Raw genomic sequence first — 16,472 nt, forward strand, 5'->3', positions numbered from 1 at the left:
CTGCCTCGGCCTCCCAAAGTGCTGGGATTACAGGCATGAGCCACCGCACCCAGCTGAACCTGTCTTAAAACAAAACAAAACAAAACAAAATGTGTTGTATCTCCACCACTATTTCTGGCTAAGTATAATCTGGCCTTCTTCAAATCTCAACCACTCCTTTTCCTCTTATGTCAATGATCCAGCATACCAAAATCACAGCCTCTTCTCCCCACTGTTTTATTTCCCCCTCCCTCTACAAAAAAACATTAATGTCTGTCTCCTCCCCTTCCTAACTGAAGTAATCATGCTGTAGTTGTTGCTTGCCCAGGTCACCCTAATTCATGTCTCAGTGTTTAATGTTTATGGATGAGATCACCCAAGAAGATATCACCAGGTGGTGGGTGAGAGAAAAGACCAGGAGAGAATATAGAATGTTTCAGTATTAAACTACCCAGCAAAGGAAGATTATAGATGAATGGTTAGGAAAAGCCACGTTACTGAACATTAGATGTAAATTCTTTCTTTTACCATATGCCTATTAGTAAGTGATGAAAATTAATTTTATTCAGTAAGAAAAAAGCAAGTATTTGGTAACAAAGAAAATTAGATACTAATGCCAATTACAGAGAGTGAAAAATTGAGAGAAAAATAAATAAATACAAATTATTTTTATTCTTATTTTTGAGACAGAGTCTCCCTCTGTCACCTAGGCTGGAGTGCAGTGGCGTGATCTCAGTTCACTGCAACCTCTGCCTCCCACGTTCAAGTGATTCTCGTGCTTCAGCCTCTCAAGTAGCTGGCATTACAGGTGCCACCACCATGCCCGGCTAATTTTTTGTGTTGGGATTACAGGCGTGAGCCAATGTGCCCGGCCCAAATTCTTTTTTTTCTTGAGACAGCCTCACTTTGTTGCCCAGGCTGGAGTGCAGTGGCGTGATCTTGGCTCACTGCAACCTCTGTCTCCTGGGTTCAAGTGATTCTCCTGCCTCAGCCTCCTGAAAAGCTGGGACCACAGGCGCCTGCCACAACACTGGGCTAACTTTTTTCTTTGGAGATGGAGTCTCGCTCTTTTGCCTGAAGTGCAGTGGTGTGACCTCAGCTCACCATAGCCTCCGCCTCCTGGGTTCCAGCAATTATCCTGCCTCGGCCTCCTGGGTAGCTGGGATTACAGGCACGTGCCACCACACCTGGCTAATTTTTGTATTTTTAGTAGAGATGGGGTTTTGTCATGTTGGCCAAGCTAGTCTCAAATTCCTGACTTCAAGTGATCCGCCTGCCTTGGCTTCCCAAAGTGCTGGGATCATAGGTGTAATCCCACTGTAATCCCAGGAGCCACTGCACCTGACCAGGCCAAATAGCTGGATATCAAATTAATTTGTCATAAAATTACCATGTTTTGCTATTTTCAGGAATTCAGCAAAATGCCTTAGAAGTATGTTATATATTCTTTAACAGCAAGTAGGCCTGCTTTAACACATTTAGGTATATATATATATGAACATATACATATACACATACATATGTATATGTAGTATATATTTTCATCACCACTACCACCATGAAAACTTAAGCTGGTTAATGAGGTTTTAAAAATGACTTAGAGATATAATTCATATACCCTAAAATTTACCCCACTCCCCTTTTTTGGAGACAGGGTTACAGGGTTTTGCTTTGTCACAGAACTGGAGAGCAGCGGCACAATCAGAGCTCACTGCAGCCTCGACCTCCCAGGCTCAAGTGATCCTTCCCACCTCAGCCTCTCAAATTGCTGGGACTACAGATGCACTCCATCATGCCCAGCTAATTTATTTTTATGTTTTGTAGAGACAAGATCTCCATATGTTGCCCAGGGTAGTCTCAAACTCCTGGGATCAAGGGATCCTCTTGCCTTGACCTCCCAAAGTGTTGGGATTACAGGCGTGAGCCACTGCTCCTGGCCCCAATTCACACATCTAAAGTGTCAAATTTAGTGGGTTTTAGTACATTCTTAGAATTGTGCAGCTATCACCACTATCTAATTTTAGAACATTTTCATTACTCCCAAAAGAAACCTCATACCCATAAGCAGTTACTCACCATTTCCTCTCTGCCTAGCCCCAGGAATCTACTAATCTGCTTTCTGTCTCTATACATTTGTTTATTCTAGACTTTTCATATAAATAATACAATTTGGGGTCTTTTGTGACCAGCTTCTTTCACTTAGCATACTATTTTCAAGATTCATGCATGTTGTATATACCAGTAAGTCTTTCCTTTTTATTGCTGAATAAATATTCCATTGCCAGATGTATCACATTTTATCCATTTACCAGCTGATGGACATTTGGGTTATTTCCCTTTTTGGCTATTATGAATAATGCTGCTATAAACATTTTTATGCAAGTTGTTGTGTGGACATATGTTTACACTTCCCTTGGGTATACACTAGTAATATGGTAACTTTGTATTTAATGTTTTGAGGAAGTGTCAAAAACTTTTCCACTATCTTTTCACTATCTCATTAGCAATGTAGGAGGGCTCCAATTTCTTGATCTCTTCTCCAACACTTTGATAGTGTATCATTTTTATTTTAGCCATCCTAGTGGGTATGAAATGGTATACATAAATTTTGTGGTTTTCTAGATAATGAGTTTTAAGTATACAGGTGGTTGAGTATCCTGTATTTGAAATACTTAAAACTGAAAGTGTTTTAGATCTTGGGCTTTTTTAGATTTTAGAATATTTCATTGTATATTTACTGCTTAAGCATCCTAAATCTGAAAACCCAAAAAGTTCCAATAAGCATTTCCTTTGAGTGTCATGTTAGCATTCAAAAACTTTTGGATTTTGGAACATTTTGGATTTTAATTTTTTGAATTTGGGATGCTCAATCTGTATTTACATACCACTCCAAGAACATATCTGGGGACAAAGATTTGCCCCATAGGTAAAATCTGAAGGCGGGTAAGTCACAAGAGTTGCTTGGGTTCAAAGCAAATGGCACAGCAACAACCCAGTTCAGAGCTCTCTTTGCAGTACTGTCACTGAAGAACTTATTACTTAGGTTGCTTTAACTTTTCAGACTACAATAGAACAAAGAGTCTAATCCCAGAATCTCTACCACAGTGCATCACTGTGATAAATTAAGTGTAAGGGGCAGAAAGATTGAAACTGTAGAACAAAAGTAAGGCAGAATCATTTTTAGTCAACTGGGATTGAGTGCCAAGATGAAGAACAGTTAGAAATACATAACAAGAGAACGCCTGGTTTACCTGGCAACATTAGGGTCCTGAATCATCTGTTTGAGGGTTACCCTTAATCACAAAAGCAGACAGCTCCTCTAAGCAGAAGGGGACTTTTTCAACAGTTTTTGTCTTTGTTGTTTTTGAGACAGAGTCTTACTCTGTCGCCTAGGCTGGAGTGTAGTGGCACTATATTGGCTCACTGCAACCTCTGCCTGCTGGGTTCAAGCAATTCTCCTGCCTCAGCCTCCAAGTAGCTAGGATTATAGGCGTGTGCCACCACTCCTGGCTAATTTTTTTAATATTTTTAGTAGAGATGGGGTTTCACCATGTTGGCCAGGCTGGTCTCGAACTCCTCACCTCACGTGATCCACCTACCTCGGCCTCCCAAAGTGCTGGGAATACAGGAGTGAGCCACCACGCCTGGCCTTCAGCAGATTTTTTCAAGGTTACCTATGTTGAGATTGCTGGGTATAAGTTTACTCCCAACATAAGCAGAGGGGGGTGAGTACATAAGACTTAACAGATGAAAAGGCAGGAAATATGCTAAAGTTTTGGAAGACTGGCCAAATGATGTCAATTTTCTTATTATGCAAAACAGACCCCAAGAAAATGGTATGAATAGTGGTATAAAGTACCACTGAACCCAACATTTTCACTCTCTGCTATAGGTTATTACAATGAAACTACAACATGTTCAAGTGCTGAGATGCACTCCTTTCTTCAAACCTGTGTTGTTTCTTTTCTTTTTTTTTTTTTTTTGAGACGGAGTCTTGCTCTGTCGCCCAGGCTGGAGTGCAGTGGCCGGATCTCAGCTCACTGCAAGCTCCGCCTCCTGGGTTTACACCATTCTCCTGCCTCAGCCTCCCGAGTAACTGGGACTACAGGTGCCTGCCACCACATCCGGCTACTTTTTTTGTATTTTTTAGTAGAGACGGGGTTTCACCATGTTAGCCAGGATGGTCTCGATCTCCTGACCTCGTGATCCGCCCGTCTCGGCCTCCCAAAGTGCTGGGATTACAGGCTTGAGCCACCGCGCCCGGCCCCTGTGTTGTTTCTTAAAGCACAATCTCTTAAGAGAACTGTGCTGTTTAAGTAATATATGTTACCGGGTAATGAAACAGTCAACTAAGAGTAAATAATCCCGTCAAAAAGCAGTTGCAAACAGTTTAGACAAAGGTAACTAAATCATGTATTAACAGATTATATTCTGTACAAATCAGAATACAGTCACTGGTGGCTGCTAGAGGCTTCATCTGTTTTAGTTCTGCTATTTAAAGCTCAGGGAACTACTGCTTTTGTTCACAACTGAAACAGACCTTGGAATTAAATAAGACTTCAGTCCTTTTAGAAAATGTAAAAAGTATAGGAGTTTTCATACTAAAAGTATTTTAGCAGAAAGAAGAGGGAGGCTAAAAGCATCTTCCTCTGACTGAGACATTGAATCCTACAGTTAAAGGAATTTTTTTTTTTTTTTTTTTTTGAGACAGGACCTTGCTCAATATATTACCCAGACTTGAGTGCAGTGGCACGATCTTGGCTCATGGCAATGTCCACCTCCTGGGCTCAATCAAACGATCCTCCTGAGGAAAACTCTAAATTTCTGTTCCTTGATAATGTACGTTATTGTGTAATGAAACCATCAAGTAAGGGTAAGTAACCTTGTCAAAAAGCAGATGCAAACAGTTTAGATAAGGTCAATCCTGTCAAAAAGCAGTTGCAAACAGTTTAGACAAAGTTAACTAAATCATGTATTAATAGATTCAGCCCTTCCAGTAGCTGGGACCACAGGCAACTGCAACCACATCCAGCTAATTTTTGAGGGGATTTTTTTGTAGAGACCAGGTTTTGCCATGTTGCCTAGGCTAGTCTCGAACTTCTGGGCTCAAGTGATCTGCCCGTCTCAGTCTCCTGAAGTGCTGGGATTACAGGTATGAGCCATCGTGCTTGCCCTAAAGAATTTCTGAAGATGCTTTACAGTACCAGATTTTGATAATCTGGATCAGACTACCAGAGATTGAAATCACAAGGAAGTTGGTCCCAAGATTATTAGCAAGGAGGCAGCTTTTCAATGTGCCAGTTCCCCAGTATCAGTCAGAAGCCATGGGAACCTGTGTGGGAAGGAAGGAAAAGCATAGGCCTGAGTCACAAATTCAAATGTTTACAGGAGTTTGGCAGGTAACATAATGAGTCACACAGATTGGTGTAAGAGAAAAGATGAAGTGGAGATCACAGCTAGTTGGAGAATGAGCAAAGAGATGGCCGCTGCTCAGCTTCAGTCAACTGTTATGTTGAAATGTAGGCCCAATGTTGTCTGATAATTTTAATTTTTCAAGATAAGCCAAAGCCTAAATTATGTAAAATCTAATTTTTTAAATTTGGGAATCAACTGAAATTAAAAAGGGAAAAACTAATAACGTGAAGGCCAGATAAAATATATCTGTGAGATAATTTGTGACCTCTAGCTTATGTACTAGAAGGACCTTTAGTAGCACAAACAGGGGGCTAAGATTGGAAGAAAAATCCTGAGTAGGTAACAAGATACAAAGGAAGCACCCAAAAAGAGAAAGAGAGAAAAGAAAAGAAAAAGAGGAAGGAAGGAAGGGAGGGAGGGAGGGAGGGAGGGAGGAAGGGAGGGAGGGAGGGAGGGAGGACTGACTATAAAGGTGGTGCTGCTATTAATTTACTTTTGGGAAACAATATTCTTTGGAGTTTGAATTTTAGGCCCCTTGAAATGCTAAAGAAAATGATTCCACTGTCATATTCATTAGCAGACAAATGTTTAAAAAAGGTATGCAAAATAATTAAGGAGGCAAGGAGGTAGGGATAGAAAAATCTGTAGTTTCAAATTTGTCTGTAACTTATACTAAGCCAACAAAGGCAGGAGATGATCAGTGCTAATGTCTTTTTTTTTTGAGACGGAGTCTCGCTCTGTCACCCAGGCTGGAGTGCAGTGGTATGATTTCGGCTCACTGCAACCTCCACCTCCTGGATTCAAGCAACTCTCCTGTCTCAGCCTCCCTCCCCAGTAGCTAGGACTACAGGTGCGTGCTGCCATGCCCAGCTAATTTTTGTATTTTTGGTAGAGATGGGGTTTCACCATGTTAGCCAGGATGGTCTCTATCTCCTGACCTTGTGATCCGCCAACCTCGGCCTCCCAAAGTGCTGGGATTACAGGTGTGAGTCACGGCACCTGGCTAATCAGTGCTAATGTCTATTGAGCATTCAGGTGTATCAGAACTAACTCATATAAAAAGAAATCATACATTGGGTTTCTTCAGAAATGGAAAGGCCTACTCTTAGAGATTTCAAAATGTATTAACATCGATCACTTGAAAACTAGGGTTAAACTACTGAAAAAAGCCAAAATATCTAATCAGCTTCTGTATCTCTGAAGATTAAGCTGGGTCTTAATATTTTTGTGTTAATGACTCTTTATAAAATATTGGAAAATCTGAGAAAAACTAGTGAAGAGAAAGAGGCACATAATACCCCAGCAACCCGTCAGGAAACAAACAACCCAAACCTTGAATGAAGGTGACCATATAGCTCCTTTTGGAGAGATTATTTGTGCTTATTAAAGGGAAGGATATGTTTAGGATCCTGCCTCTACTATAGTTTACTACTAACATAATACATTATTTCTCTGAAAAATATTAATGGTGAAAAATCTGATAGAAGATGCAAACTAGGGATTGCTAATACAGGGTTGAAAGTACTTACCTATTATCTCAGATTCATAATAATCCTGTGTGCCTTCCTGGAAGACAAGACAGGGTGTCTTTATGATTTTAGAGCATGAATTTGGAAAAATGGTAGGTCCATTTGTATGTTAAGTTCATGTCCATCAAAGAGGAATGAAAAATATGTCCTTCCTCCTGTTAGGGGTTATTTGGCTGTGTTGTACCAAGGTCAATTAAAGATTCCTTAGAAATTCTTTCTTTTTAATTCTCTGAGACAGGGTCTTGCTCTATCACCCAGGCTAGGGTATAGTGGCATGATCACAGCTCACTGCAGCCTCAAACTCCTGGGCTCAAGCGACCCTCCTGCCTCAGCCTCACAAGCAGCTGGGACTTATACTACATGCGCGTGTCACCACATCAGGGTATTTAAATTTTTTTTTTTTTTTTAAGAGAGACAGAGTCTTGCTGTCACCTAGGCTGGTGTGCAGTGACACAATCATAGCTCACTGCAGCCTTGAACTCCTGGCCTCAAGAGATCTTCCTGCCTCAGCCTCAACTGGGATTACAGGCATCAGCCACTGCACCCAGTGGGTTTCTCAGACATTCCAAGTTCAGGGAAGAGACGAACTATGAAAAATTTAGTGCTGTGCTTCTTTTGTTTATGTATTTACAGCATTCTGTTTTGAGATCCTACTGTTTGCATTACAACAGCAGTATGAAGAAAGGTGAAAAAGCCTACCTTTCAAGCAAATGAAGAACATTTCACCAAAACACAAAACAAAAACCAAACTTGTACTACATGGTTTTTTTTAATACATAAGATGAGGTTTTGATTAAGATGAAGAAATAAACTCACATGCATTCATTCATCATACCCGCTAAAGATTTTTCCTAGACCAGGGTTCATAGATATATATTCTGTATTAGTGAATAGGCAGTCCATGAGTTCTCCATGGGTAACCCTTAATTTTGTATTTTTATTTTGATGATACTCTAAAAAAGAGTAATAAGTGAATATTCTGGATCATCTAGATGAGCACTTTATAAATGTTTACAATATAACTGGGGACGTAAAATGACAATAATTTATTTGTACTAAGGTTAAATGATACCACAATATCATATATATACACAAAAGTTTTTAATTAATTCTGATGGAACAGGGTTTTCAACCACAGCACTATTAACTGCCATTTTGCCTCTTTGTTTCAAGGGTCTTTCCTGTGCATTGTAAGATGTTACCAGCATCGCTGGCCTCTACCTACTAGATGCCAGTAGTATCACATCCTTATTGGGACAACCAAAAATGTACAGAGACTTTGCCAAGTGCCTCCAGAGTGACAAAATCTCCCTAGTTTGAGAGCGAATGCAATAGAGAAAAGTGGTGGGAGAGCTGAGGTAACACAAGGTGTGCACGAGAATAAACATGTCAAATTCAAATGAACCAAAGATGTAACAATTTCTACTACATTCAGGTTGAGGACAGTGTCACTAAAACATTATCATATATATCACTTTAATGTTGTCAATGTGAATTTTATTACATCGTAAATCTGTTTTGCTTTAGTTTTTTTCCCTTAAAAGGCAAGTCTATACGTTATTCAAATTTGAATTATACTTTTTCCTGGTTTACTTTTTTCTTTATTTTTGAGATGGAGTCTTGCTCTGTCACTTAGGCTGGAGTGCAGTGGTGCCATCTCGGCTCACTACAGCCTCCGCCTCCCGGACTCAAGCAATTCTCCTGCCTCGAGTAGCGGGGACTACAGGCACATGCCACCACACCTGGCTAATTTTTTTGTATTTTTAGTAGAGATGGGGTTTCACCAAGTTGGACAGGCTGGTCTTGAACTCCTGACCTCAACTGATCTGGCCTCCTTGGACTTCCAAAGTGCTGGCATTATAGTGCATGAGCCACCACTCCTGGCCTATTTTTTTCTAGTTAAAACTTTCTTTTTCATTACAAAAATTAGCCGGGCATGGTGGCGCATGCCTGTAATTCCAGCTACTCGGGGGACTGAGGCAGGAGAATCACCTGAACCTGGGAGGCAGAGGTTGCAGTGAGCCGAGATCGCACCATTACACTTCAGCCTGGGCAACAAGAGTGAAACTCCATTTCAAGAAAAACGAACAAAAAAAACCTTTTTTTTTTCTTTTTTTGAGACGGAGTCTCGCTCTGTCACCCAGGCTGGAGTACAGTGGCACGATCTCGGCTCACTGTAACCCCTGCCTCCTGGGTTGAAGTGATTCTCTTGCCTCAGCCTCCTGAGTAGCTGGGATTACAGGTGTCTGCCAAGATGCCCTGCTAATTTTTTTGTATTTTCAGTGGAGACAGGGTTTCGCCATGTTGGCCAGGCTCGTCTCGAACTCCTGACCTCAGGTGAACTCTACCTCAGCTTCCCAAAGTATTGGGATTACAGGTGCGAGCCACCGCACCCGGCCTTTTTTCTAGTTAAAACTTGACTCTGAAGTCATCAACCAGTGTGTATCCTTTCTTTCTTTCTTTTTTTTTTTTTGAGACAGGGTCCTGCTCTGTCACCCAGGCTGGAGTGCAGTGGCCGGATCTTGCTTCACCGCAAAATCCGCCTCCCAGGTTCAGGCAATTCTCGTGCCTCGAACCCCGAAGTAGCTGAGATTACAGGCGTGTACCACCATGTCCGGCTAATTTTTGTAGTTTTAGTAGAGACAGGGTTTTGCTATGTTGGTCAGGCTAGTCTTGAACTGGCCTCATGTGATTCTGTCCACCCCGGCCTCCCAAAGTGCTGGGATTATAGGCGTGAGCCACTGCACATGGCCTAACCTTTCTAAATGTCCTTTTTCTGCCTAAAGTATCTTTTCTGTTAATATATCAGATATTTCTTGATTGAAAAAATTCTCAAGAGCCCCAAAACTTGGGTATATACTTAGATACTAAATGTCTTAATTAAATAAAAATAACCTGAAAGAGTTTTTTATTTATTTTGTTTTTTTGAGACAAGGTCTTGCTCTGTTGCCCAGTGTGAAGTGCAGTGGCATGATCATGGCTCACTGTAACCTCAAACTCTTGGGCTCAAGCCATTCTAACACCTCAGCCTCCGGAGTAGCTGGGATCACAGACATGTGCCACCACAACCAGCTAATTACATTTTTTGTAATTAGCTTAGATTGGGGGGCAGGTCTTGTACATTACTCAGGGTGGTCTCGAACTCCTGGGGTCAAGTGACCCTCCTGCCCTGGCTTTGCAAAGTGCTGCGATTACAGGTGTGAACAGCCGTACCTGGCCTGAAATTTTTAAATTATAAATAGATTGAAAAACCTGGAAAAGGTCCTGGATAGAAGTATTCACTGTTGCGCTTTTCTTTCCTGAAAAACGAGTCTTTGAAAGAGTAAAACAGTAACTGCCAATACAGCTTGTCTATATGTATATGCTCTGTAAATTTCTCTTCTTCGAATCAAGCAAAGCTGACAATATATTAAGAGAACATTCATGGCCAGGAGTGGTGGCTCACACCTGTAATCCCACTGCATTCCAGCGTGGGCGAAAGAGCAAAACTCAGTCTCCAAAAAAAAAAAGAATGTCCAAAGGTGTGTAGTGAGTTGAAAAGCCGACTTGAATATAAGTCCATTAGTGGAAGAATCTTAAATTGGTTAGGTATGGCTAAATGTGGGAGACTGTTCCAAAAAAAAAATAATATAATACCACAACCAGCTTACAATTTCTCCCCGTTCTAGGAAGAATAAGACTTGGTCAAAGATTGCCTTTTACCTGTGCACTGAAATCTTATGGTTGGCTGGAAGATGAAGGTTAAAAAAAATCTTAGTTCAACAAGTCCAGCTTAAGAGATATCATTCCAATGTTCATATATTTACAAGTTTAACAAATACAACTATTGCACCCCCCAAAGACCTAGTAGTTATGTTAAAGTCACCCAAGATCAAACGGCTTGAAATTCTTTAATAAGCCAGAACTGTCCTATAGGTGTAACAATTTATTTTCCCCTTCTAAACTCTCCCAGGGTTTTGCCTTCTTCTGTACACCAGTAACTAGTTGAGTACAATTTTCTCTTCTAAAATGATGAGGTGGCAGCCAGGGGGCGAAGACTGCAAAGAAAGTGTAATTCATTTATCAACTCTTCAACATGCAGCATCAGAGTTTTTTGTTAAAGTTAAGAGAGCATCTAATTTTATTTTCCTTCTCAAAATTTATCTAACTTCCAAGGTATACTGAATAACAAAATGACTTAATAATAGAAAATAGTAGCCAATAAACATGAACTCTAATGTAGGGAAGTTGAAAATAACACAGTCTGCTGAATAACTCTTCAAAGTTTAACACGTTAGGAAAAGAGAAGAAATGGAAACAAAGCTCCCAGTGACCCTCAGCTGAATTACAAAATTAAATAAAAACATAAATTAATAAAAGGCAAAAACATTATATATAAGATTTACAAAACACAATTCGTCAAATAGTGTATATGTGGGAGTGGTGGGCTGGACGGGGTGTCTATGCCAGGATTTCTGCCACTGAAAAAATAAAGTGTGGTGGATGACTGCACATAAAGATTGGCAGACACAAGAAATTACAGACACCAAGTTTTTGGGGGTATACTCATAAAACTCAATTGTTGTAACAACAGATAGGTACCTTCTTCTCTGTTTGCAAGTAACTACAACTCACCTGCTTGTGTGCATGATCATAGGAGTTGATATGGTTATCGAATTCCTGATGTTTCTGATATTGCTTATCACAGAGTTCACAGTAAAAGTTGGCTCTGAGGTCTTCCAAGGCTTTGGCAATTGCCTTCTCTTTGTCAACATAATCCTGCAAGAACCACGAAATACAAAGAAGCAAAAAATGAACTTGGTAAAACTTTAAGTGAATGTCATAAAGAAAACAGTCATCTGAGAAGACAAAAAAGGGCTTTTCATAATATTTAGTGGTACCAGTAAAAGCTGGATGAAACACAAGCGGTACTTTGGTGGGTAATTTGTGTGTCATCGTACTAATAACTGTCTTCAAATAAACAAATGTTTAAAAGGACTAAGGATGCTCAACTGATAAGTGTAATGCAAATATTCCAAAACTCCCAAAAAGTCTGAAATCTGAAATACCTTTGGTCTCAAGCATTTTGGATAAGGGATACAAAACCTGTATTAATATTCTAGTTTTTAGACACTAAGGCAAAAAGCATTACCTAAGTCTGTAGCCAATGATGGAGTTAAATATTCTATGGTCATTCTACATATAAGCTGCACTGCTTGGAAAGCCAACCCACAGATATGTGTTATCTGCTAGTCTTAGCGAGATTTAAAACTGTGGGACTCTTACAAGTGAGAGGAGTTTGGAGAAAAACAACAACAACAACAAAAAACTGTGTCACTGACTAAAAGGCAATCCAATTTGCCTCAGCAGTTTCACTTAAAAACTAGATATCAAAAGACATCTCAAAAAGAAAAAAAGAGAAAAAAATTAAAAGATACCTCAAAGCAAGTTGAGTATATTCATTTGCTAATGTCACACAGAAGGATGAGAAAGGGAGAGGAATGCTAAGTGACTACTTGCTTGACTTTTAGAGCAGGGTAGATGCATTACTTTCAGAATGAGCAACTCCTTCTAGCAGATTGACCTAAAAAAGATAAGTCTTATCTCAAAGACTGTATCTACAGTTTCAAAGCAGCTCTATCATCTCCCACAAGAGCTACTTAATCAGTAAGCAAAAAAGGTTGTATTTTCTGGAGTGGCAGTACTGAACTAATTTGGATAGACTTATTAAAACTGAAAAGTGAGTATGTATAGCACATTGTTATTTTTGCTCTATCTAATCCTTCACATTAATTTTCTTTGAGAGTTCCGGACAGTTTCATGTTGTCTGGCTGTTAAACAACTTGTGGCTTTTTTGCCCAGGCTAGAGTGCAGTGCAGTTCATGGCTCACTGCAGTTTCCACCTACTGGGCTCAAGCAATCTTCCCTTCCCACCTCAGCCTCCCAAGTATCCGGGCGTTTACCAGCAAACCTAGCTAACTTTTGTATTTTTTGTAGAGACGAGGTCTCACTATGCTGTCAAAGCTGGTCATGAACTCCTGGGCTCAAGTGATCCTCCCACCGTGGCTTCCCAAAGTGCTGACATTACAGGTGTCAGCCACCACACATGGCTGCAAATTTAAGCAACAAAACTAGAGTTCCTGGTATGAATGTAGCAGTATAGGTAAACAGCTTTGATTTTCTTCTTGGGTATTATAAAAACAAAACTATGAATTAAAAAAACCTGACCAACAGCATTCAGAAGAACTGGGCAATAGGTATGATCTGGAAAATGAAAAACACGCAGAAGGAAAGTTAAGCTCTTTATAGAATCCAAATGAGGGAAATGTAGTAGAAGCCACACAAGGCAAAGTTAACCAATATCAAAAAAGCCAAAGGTGGCAATTTCAGAAAATAGTAAAACATGTATCCTGTACATAAAAGGATCCTCTGAAGTGAATATACCTATATCTCTTGCACTCATCAAGAATTTCTGAGATCTGCGAAGAACAAAGGGATGAACTTGGGTTAGCGGGGATGCGGAAACATGCAGTACAAAGAATGCACATAGAGAAAAGCAAAAAATTCTGCCCAATTGTGGCAGATCTAAGAAAAGGCTGAGGCCGGGTGCGGTGGCTCACGCCTGTAGTCCCAGCACTTTGGGAGGCCGAGGCAGGTAGATGGCTTGAGCTAAGGAGTTCAAGACCAGCCTAGGCAACATAGTGAAACCCCGGCTCTATCAAAAATACAAAACATTAGCCGAGCATGGTGTCATTTGCCTTTGGTCCCAGCTACTTGAAAGGCTGAGGTGGGAGGATCACTTGAGCCTGGGAGGTGGAGGTTGCAGTGAGCCAAGATTGCGCCACTTCACTCCAACCTAGGTGACAGAGTGAGAACTTGTCTCAAAAAAAGAAAAAAAAGCCTATCAACACATGCTCACTAAAGGAAGATCCACTCAACTACACAGGACAAGAAAGGGCACACAGTGTGACAATGAAAATGGTCCCAGAACAGTCAGTGACAATCAATAGTGTAGTAAAGTTACTGAATCTTAAAGACAGACTCCTTTCAGCAGCTATGCAAAAACAATCAAGGAGGGGAAGATCAGGCCAGCCTTTGATCTCTTCAACAACACACACACACACACACACACACACACACTCTCAATTCCAGAAGACAGTGGTACAATAAATACTATAAGATATCTAAGGAAATAATTAACTTAGGATTTTATATGTATCTTTCAAATATAGGGGATACACACATGTATATATGGAGTTATATGTATGTGTACATATATACATACATATACATAAGTTGATAATTATAAATTGTAATTGCCTAAATTAATATTACTATTCTTATTTTTTTGAGACAGCGTCTTGCTCTATTGGCCAGACTGGAGTGCAATTATAGTTCACAGGAGCTTCAATCTCCTGGGCTCAATTAATCCTCCCACTTTGGCCTTCTGAGTTGCTAGGACCATAGGGGCATGCCACCGTGCCTGGCTAATATTTGTATTTTTCGTAGAGACAGGGTTTCATCATGGTGCCCAGGCTGGATGTAAATTATTTTTATAGGCTTATGTTTATATAAAATACATATGTATATAAACAATTCAAGAAACACTGTTTGCACAACTATGTTTAAATAAGTTAATAAGGTACAAACTTCAGAAATAATAGAAAAAACTCAGCAAAATAACTGGCAGACTGCTTCAAAACCATTTACTCCTATAACTAAGATTAAAAGAAATAGGGCTACTAAAGTATATAGATATAACTATAGCATATACATATAACTATGTATGTTATATGCTGTCAGAAAATAGAAATGATACGAATAATAAAAAACTGGGTGGGCAAGCAGAAGTAAATAGGAATTTGAGTTTGCTTATTGCTGCAAACTCAATAGAAGTTAAAAGAACTTTATAAAACATGAAAATTATCAAGTAATAGAAGTATTGTACATAATATATTAAATGGTATGAAGTCACATACTAAGAATGGCTATTTTACTTATTAATATTATATGATAGAGTTTTTAAAATGGAAGAGGAAAGAAGAGAAAACAAGTTAGATTTTTATTGCTTACAGTATAAAAATAACGGACACTTAAACATGGATAATTTTATTAAGTTATAAAGGTAACCAGAACACCACAAATATAATCCATCCTATATCCATCCATCCATCCATCCACCCATCCATCCATCCATCCATCTATCCATCCATCCATTTATTTCCCACTTTGAGACCACAAAATAACTTAAAAAATAAAATAGGCCAGGCGTGGTAGCTCATGTCTGTAATTCCAGCACCTTGGGAGGACAAGGCAGGCAGATCGCCTGAGCTCAAGAGTTTGAAACCAGCCTGGGCAACATGGCGAAACCCCATCTTTACCAAAAATACAAAAAATTAACTAGGCGTGGTGGTGTATGCCTGTAGTCTCAGTTACTTGGAAGGCTGAGGAAGTCCTTCAAAAAGTACTCGTAGGCCGGGCACGGTGGCTCACTCCTGTAATCCCAGCACTTTGGGAGGCCGAGGCGGGTGGATCACCTGTGGTCAGGAGTTTGAGACCAGCCTGACCAACGTGATGAAACCCCGCCTCTAATAAAAATACAAAAATCAGCCAGGCATGGTGGTGGGCACCAAATCCCAGCTACTCAGGAGGTTGAGGCACGAGAATCAGTTGAATCTGGGTGGTGGAGGTTGCAATGAGCCGAGTACGCACCATTGCACTCTGGCCTGGGTGACACAGCGAGACTCCATCTCAATTGAAAAAAAAAAAGCACTTGTACTTGTAGAGGCCAGGCATAGTGGCTCACATCTGTAATCCCAGCACTTTGGGAGGTTGACGTTGGTGGACAGCTTGAGCCTAGGAGTTCAAAACCAGCCTGGGCAACATGATGAAACTCTGTCTTTAAAAAAAATATAAAAATTAGCTGGGTGTGGTGGCATACACCTGTAGCCCCAGCTGCTTGGGAGGCTCACGTGGGAGGATCGCTTGAGTCCAGGAGGTCGAGGCTGAAGTAAGCTGTGATCACTGCCACTGCATTCCTAGGTGACAGAGTGAGATTCTGTCTCAAATAAACAGTTCTCACAGAATATTTACACAGACAAAAAGTCCATTATAGGCTACAGAAGAAACCATAATAAAAAAGTCAGAAATGAAGTAATATGCACAACATATATGAACACAGTATAATACAGCTAAGAATTAACAAAAAAATTTAAAAGACCCTTCCATGAATCTGAAACTACAGAATTTTAAGAGAAAAAAGGATAATAACAACATTATATAGAGGGTAAAGTATATTGCTTTAAGAAGTTAAGCTGATGTGTATTCCCTGAACACAGGTTTAACCCCCTACCAGCAATGGAAACAAGAAAATAAATAAAAGTCACACCCTGGAGAAACTCTTGTGTATATATACATATACAAGAAAACATTATTCCACTTATATAAAGTTAAAAAACGTGTAAAACTAGGCCAGGCGGTGGTTCATGCCTGTAATCCCAGCACTCTGGGAGGGCAAGGCAGGTGGATCACCTGAGGTCAGGAGTTTGAGACCAGCCTGGCCAACATGGT

General features: G+C 40.1%; 1 protein-coding gene across 4 annotated transcripts in view; it reads right to left on the minus strand.

Moving 5' to 3' along the window:
• The window catches only part of GPATCH8 (G patch domain containing 8), a 142,139-nt gene that overhangs the window by 17,601 nt on the left and 108,066 nt on the right, over nt 1-16,472 (minus strand). For all 4 annotated transcript variants that reach the window (XM_011940102.1, XM_011940101.1, XM_011940100.1 and 1 more), the window contains one exon: nt 11,538-11,681. In XM_011940102.1, the coding sequence (XP_011795492.1) occupies nt 11,538-11,681 (144 nt within the window). The remainder of the gene's footprint in view (nt 1-11,537; nt 11,682-16,472) is intronic.

The sequence above is a fragment of the Colobus angolensis genome, unplaced genomic scaffold (genome assembly GCF_000951035.1).
Source record: "Colobus angolensis palliatus isolate OR3802 unplaced genomic scaffold, Cang.pa_1.0 Scaffold187, whole genome shotgun sequence".
NCBI classification, from domain to species: Eukaryota; Metazoa; Chordata; class Mammalia; order Primates; family Cercopithecidae; genus Colobus; species Colobus angolensis.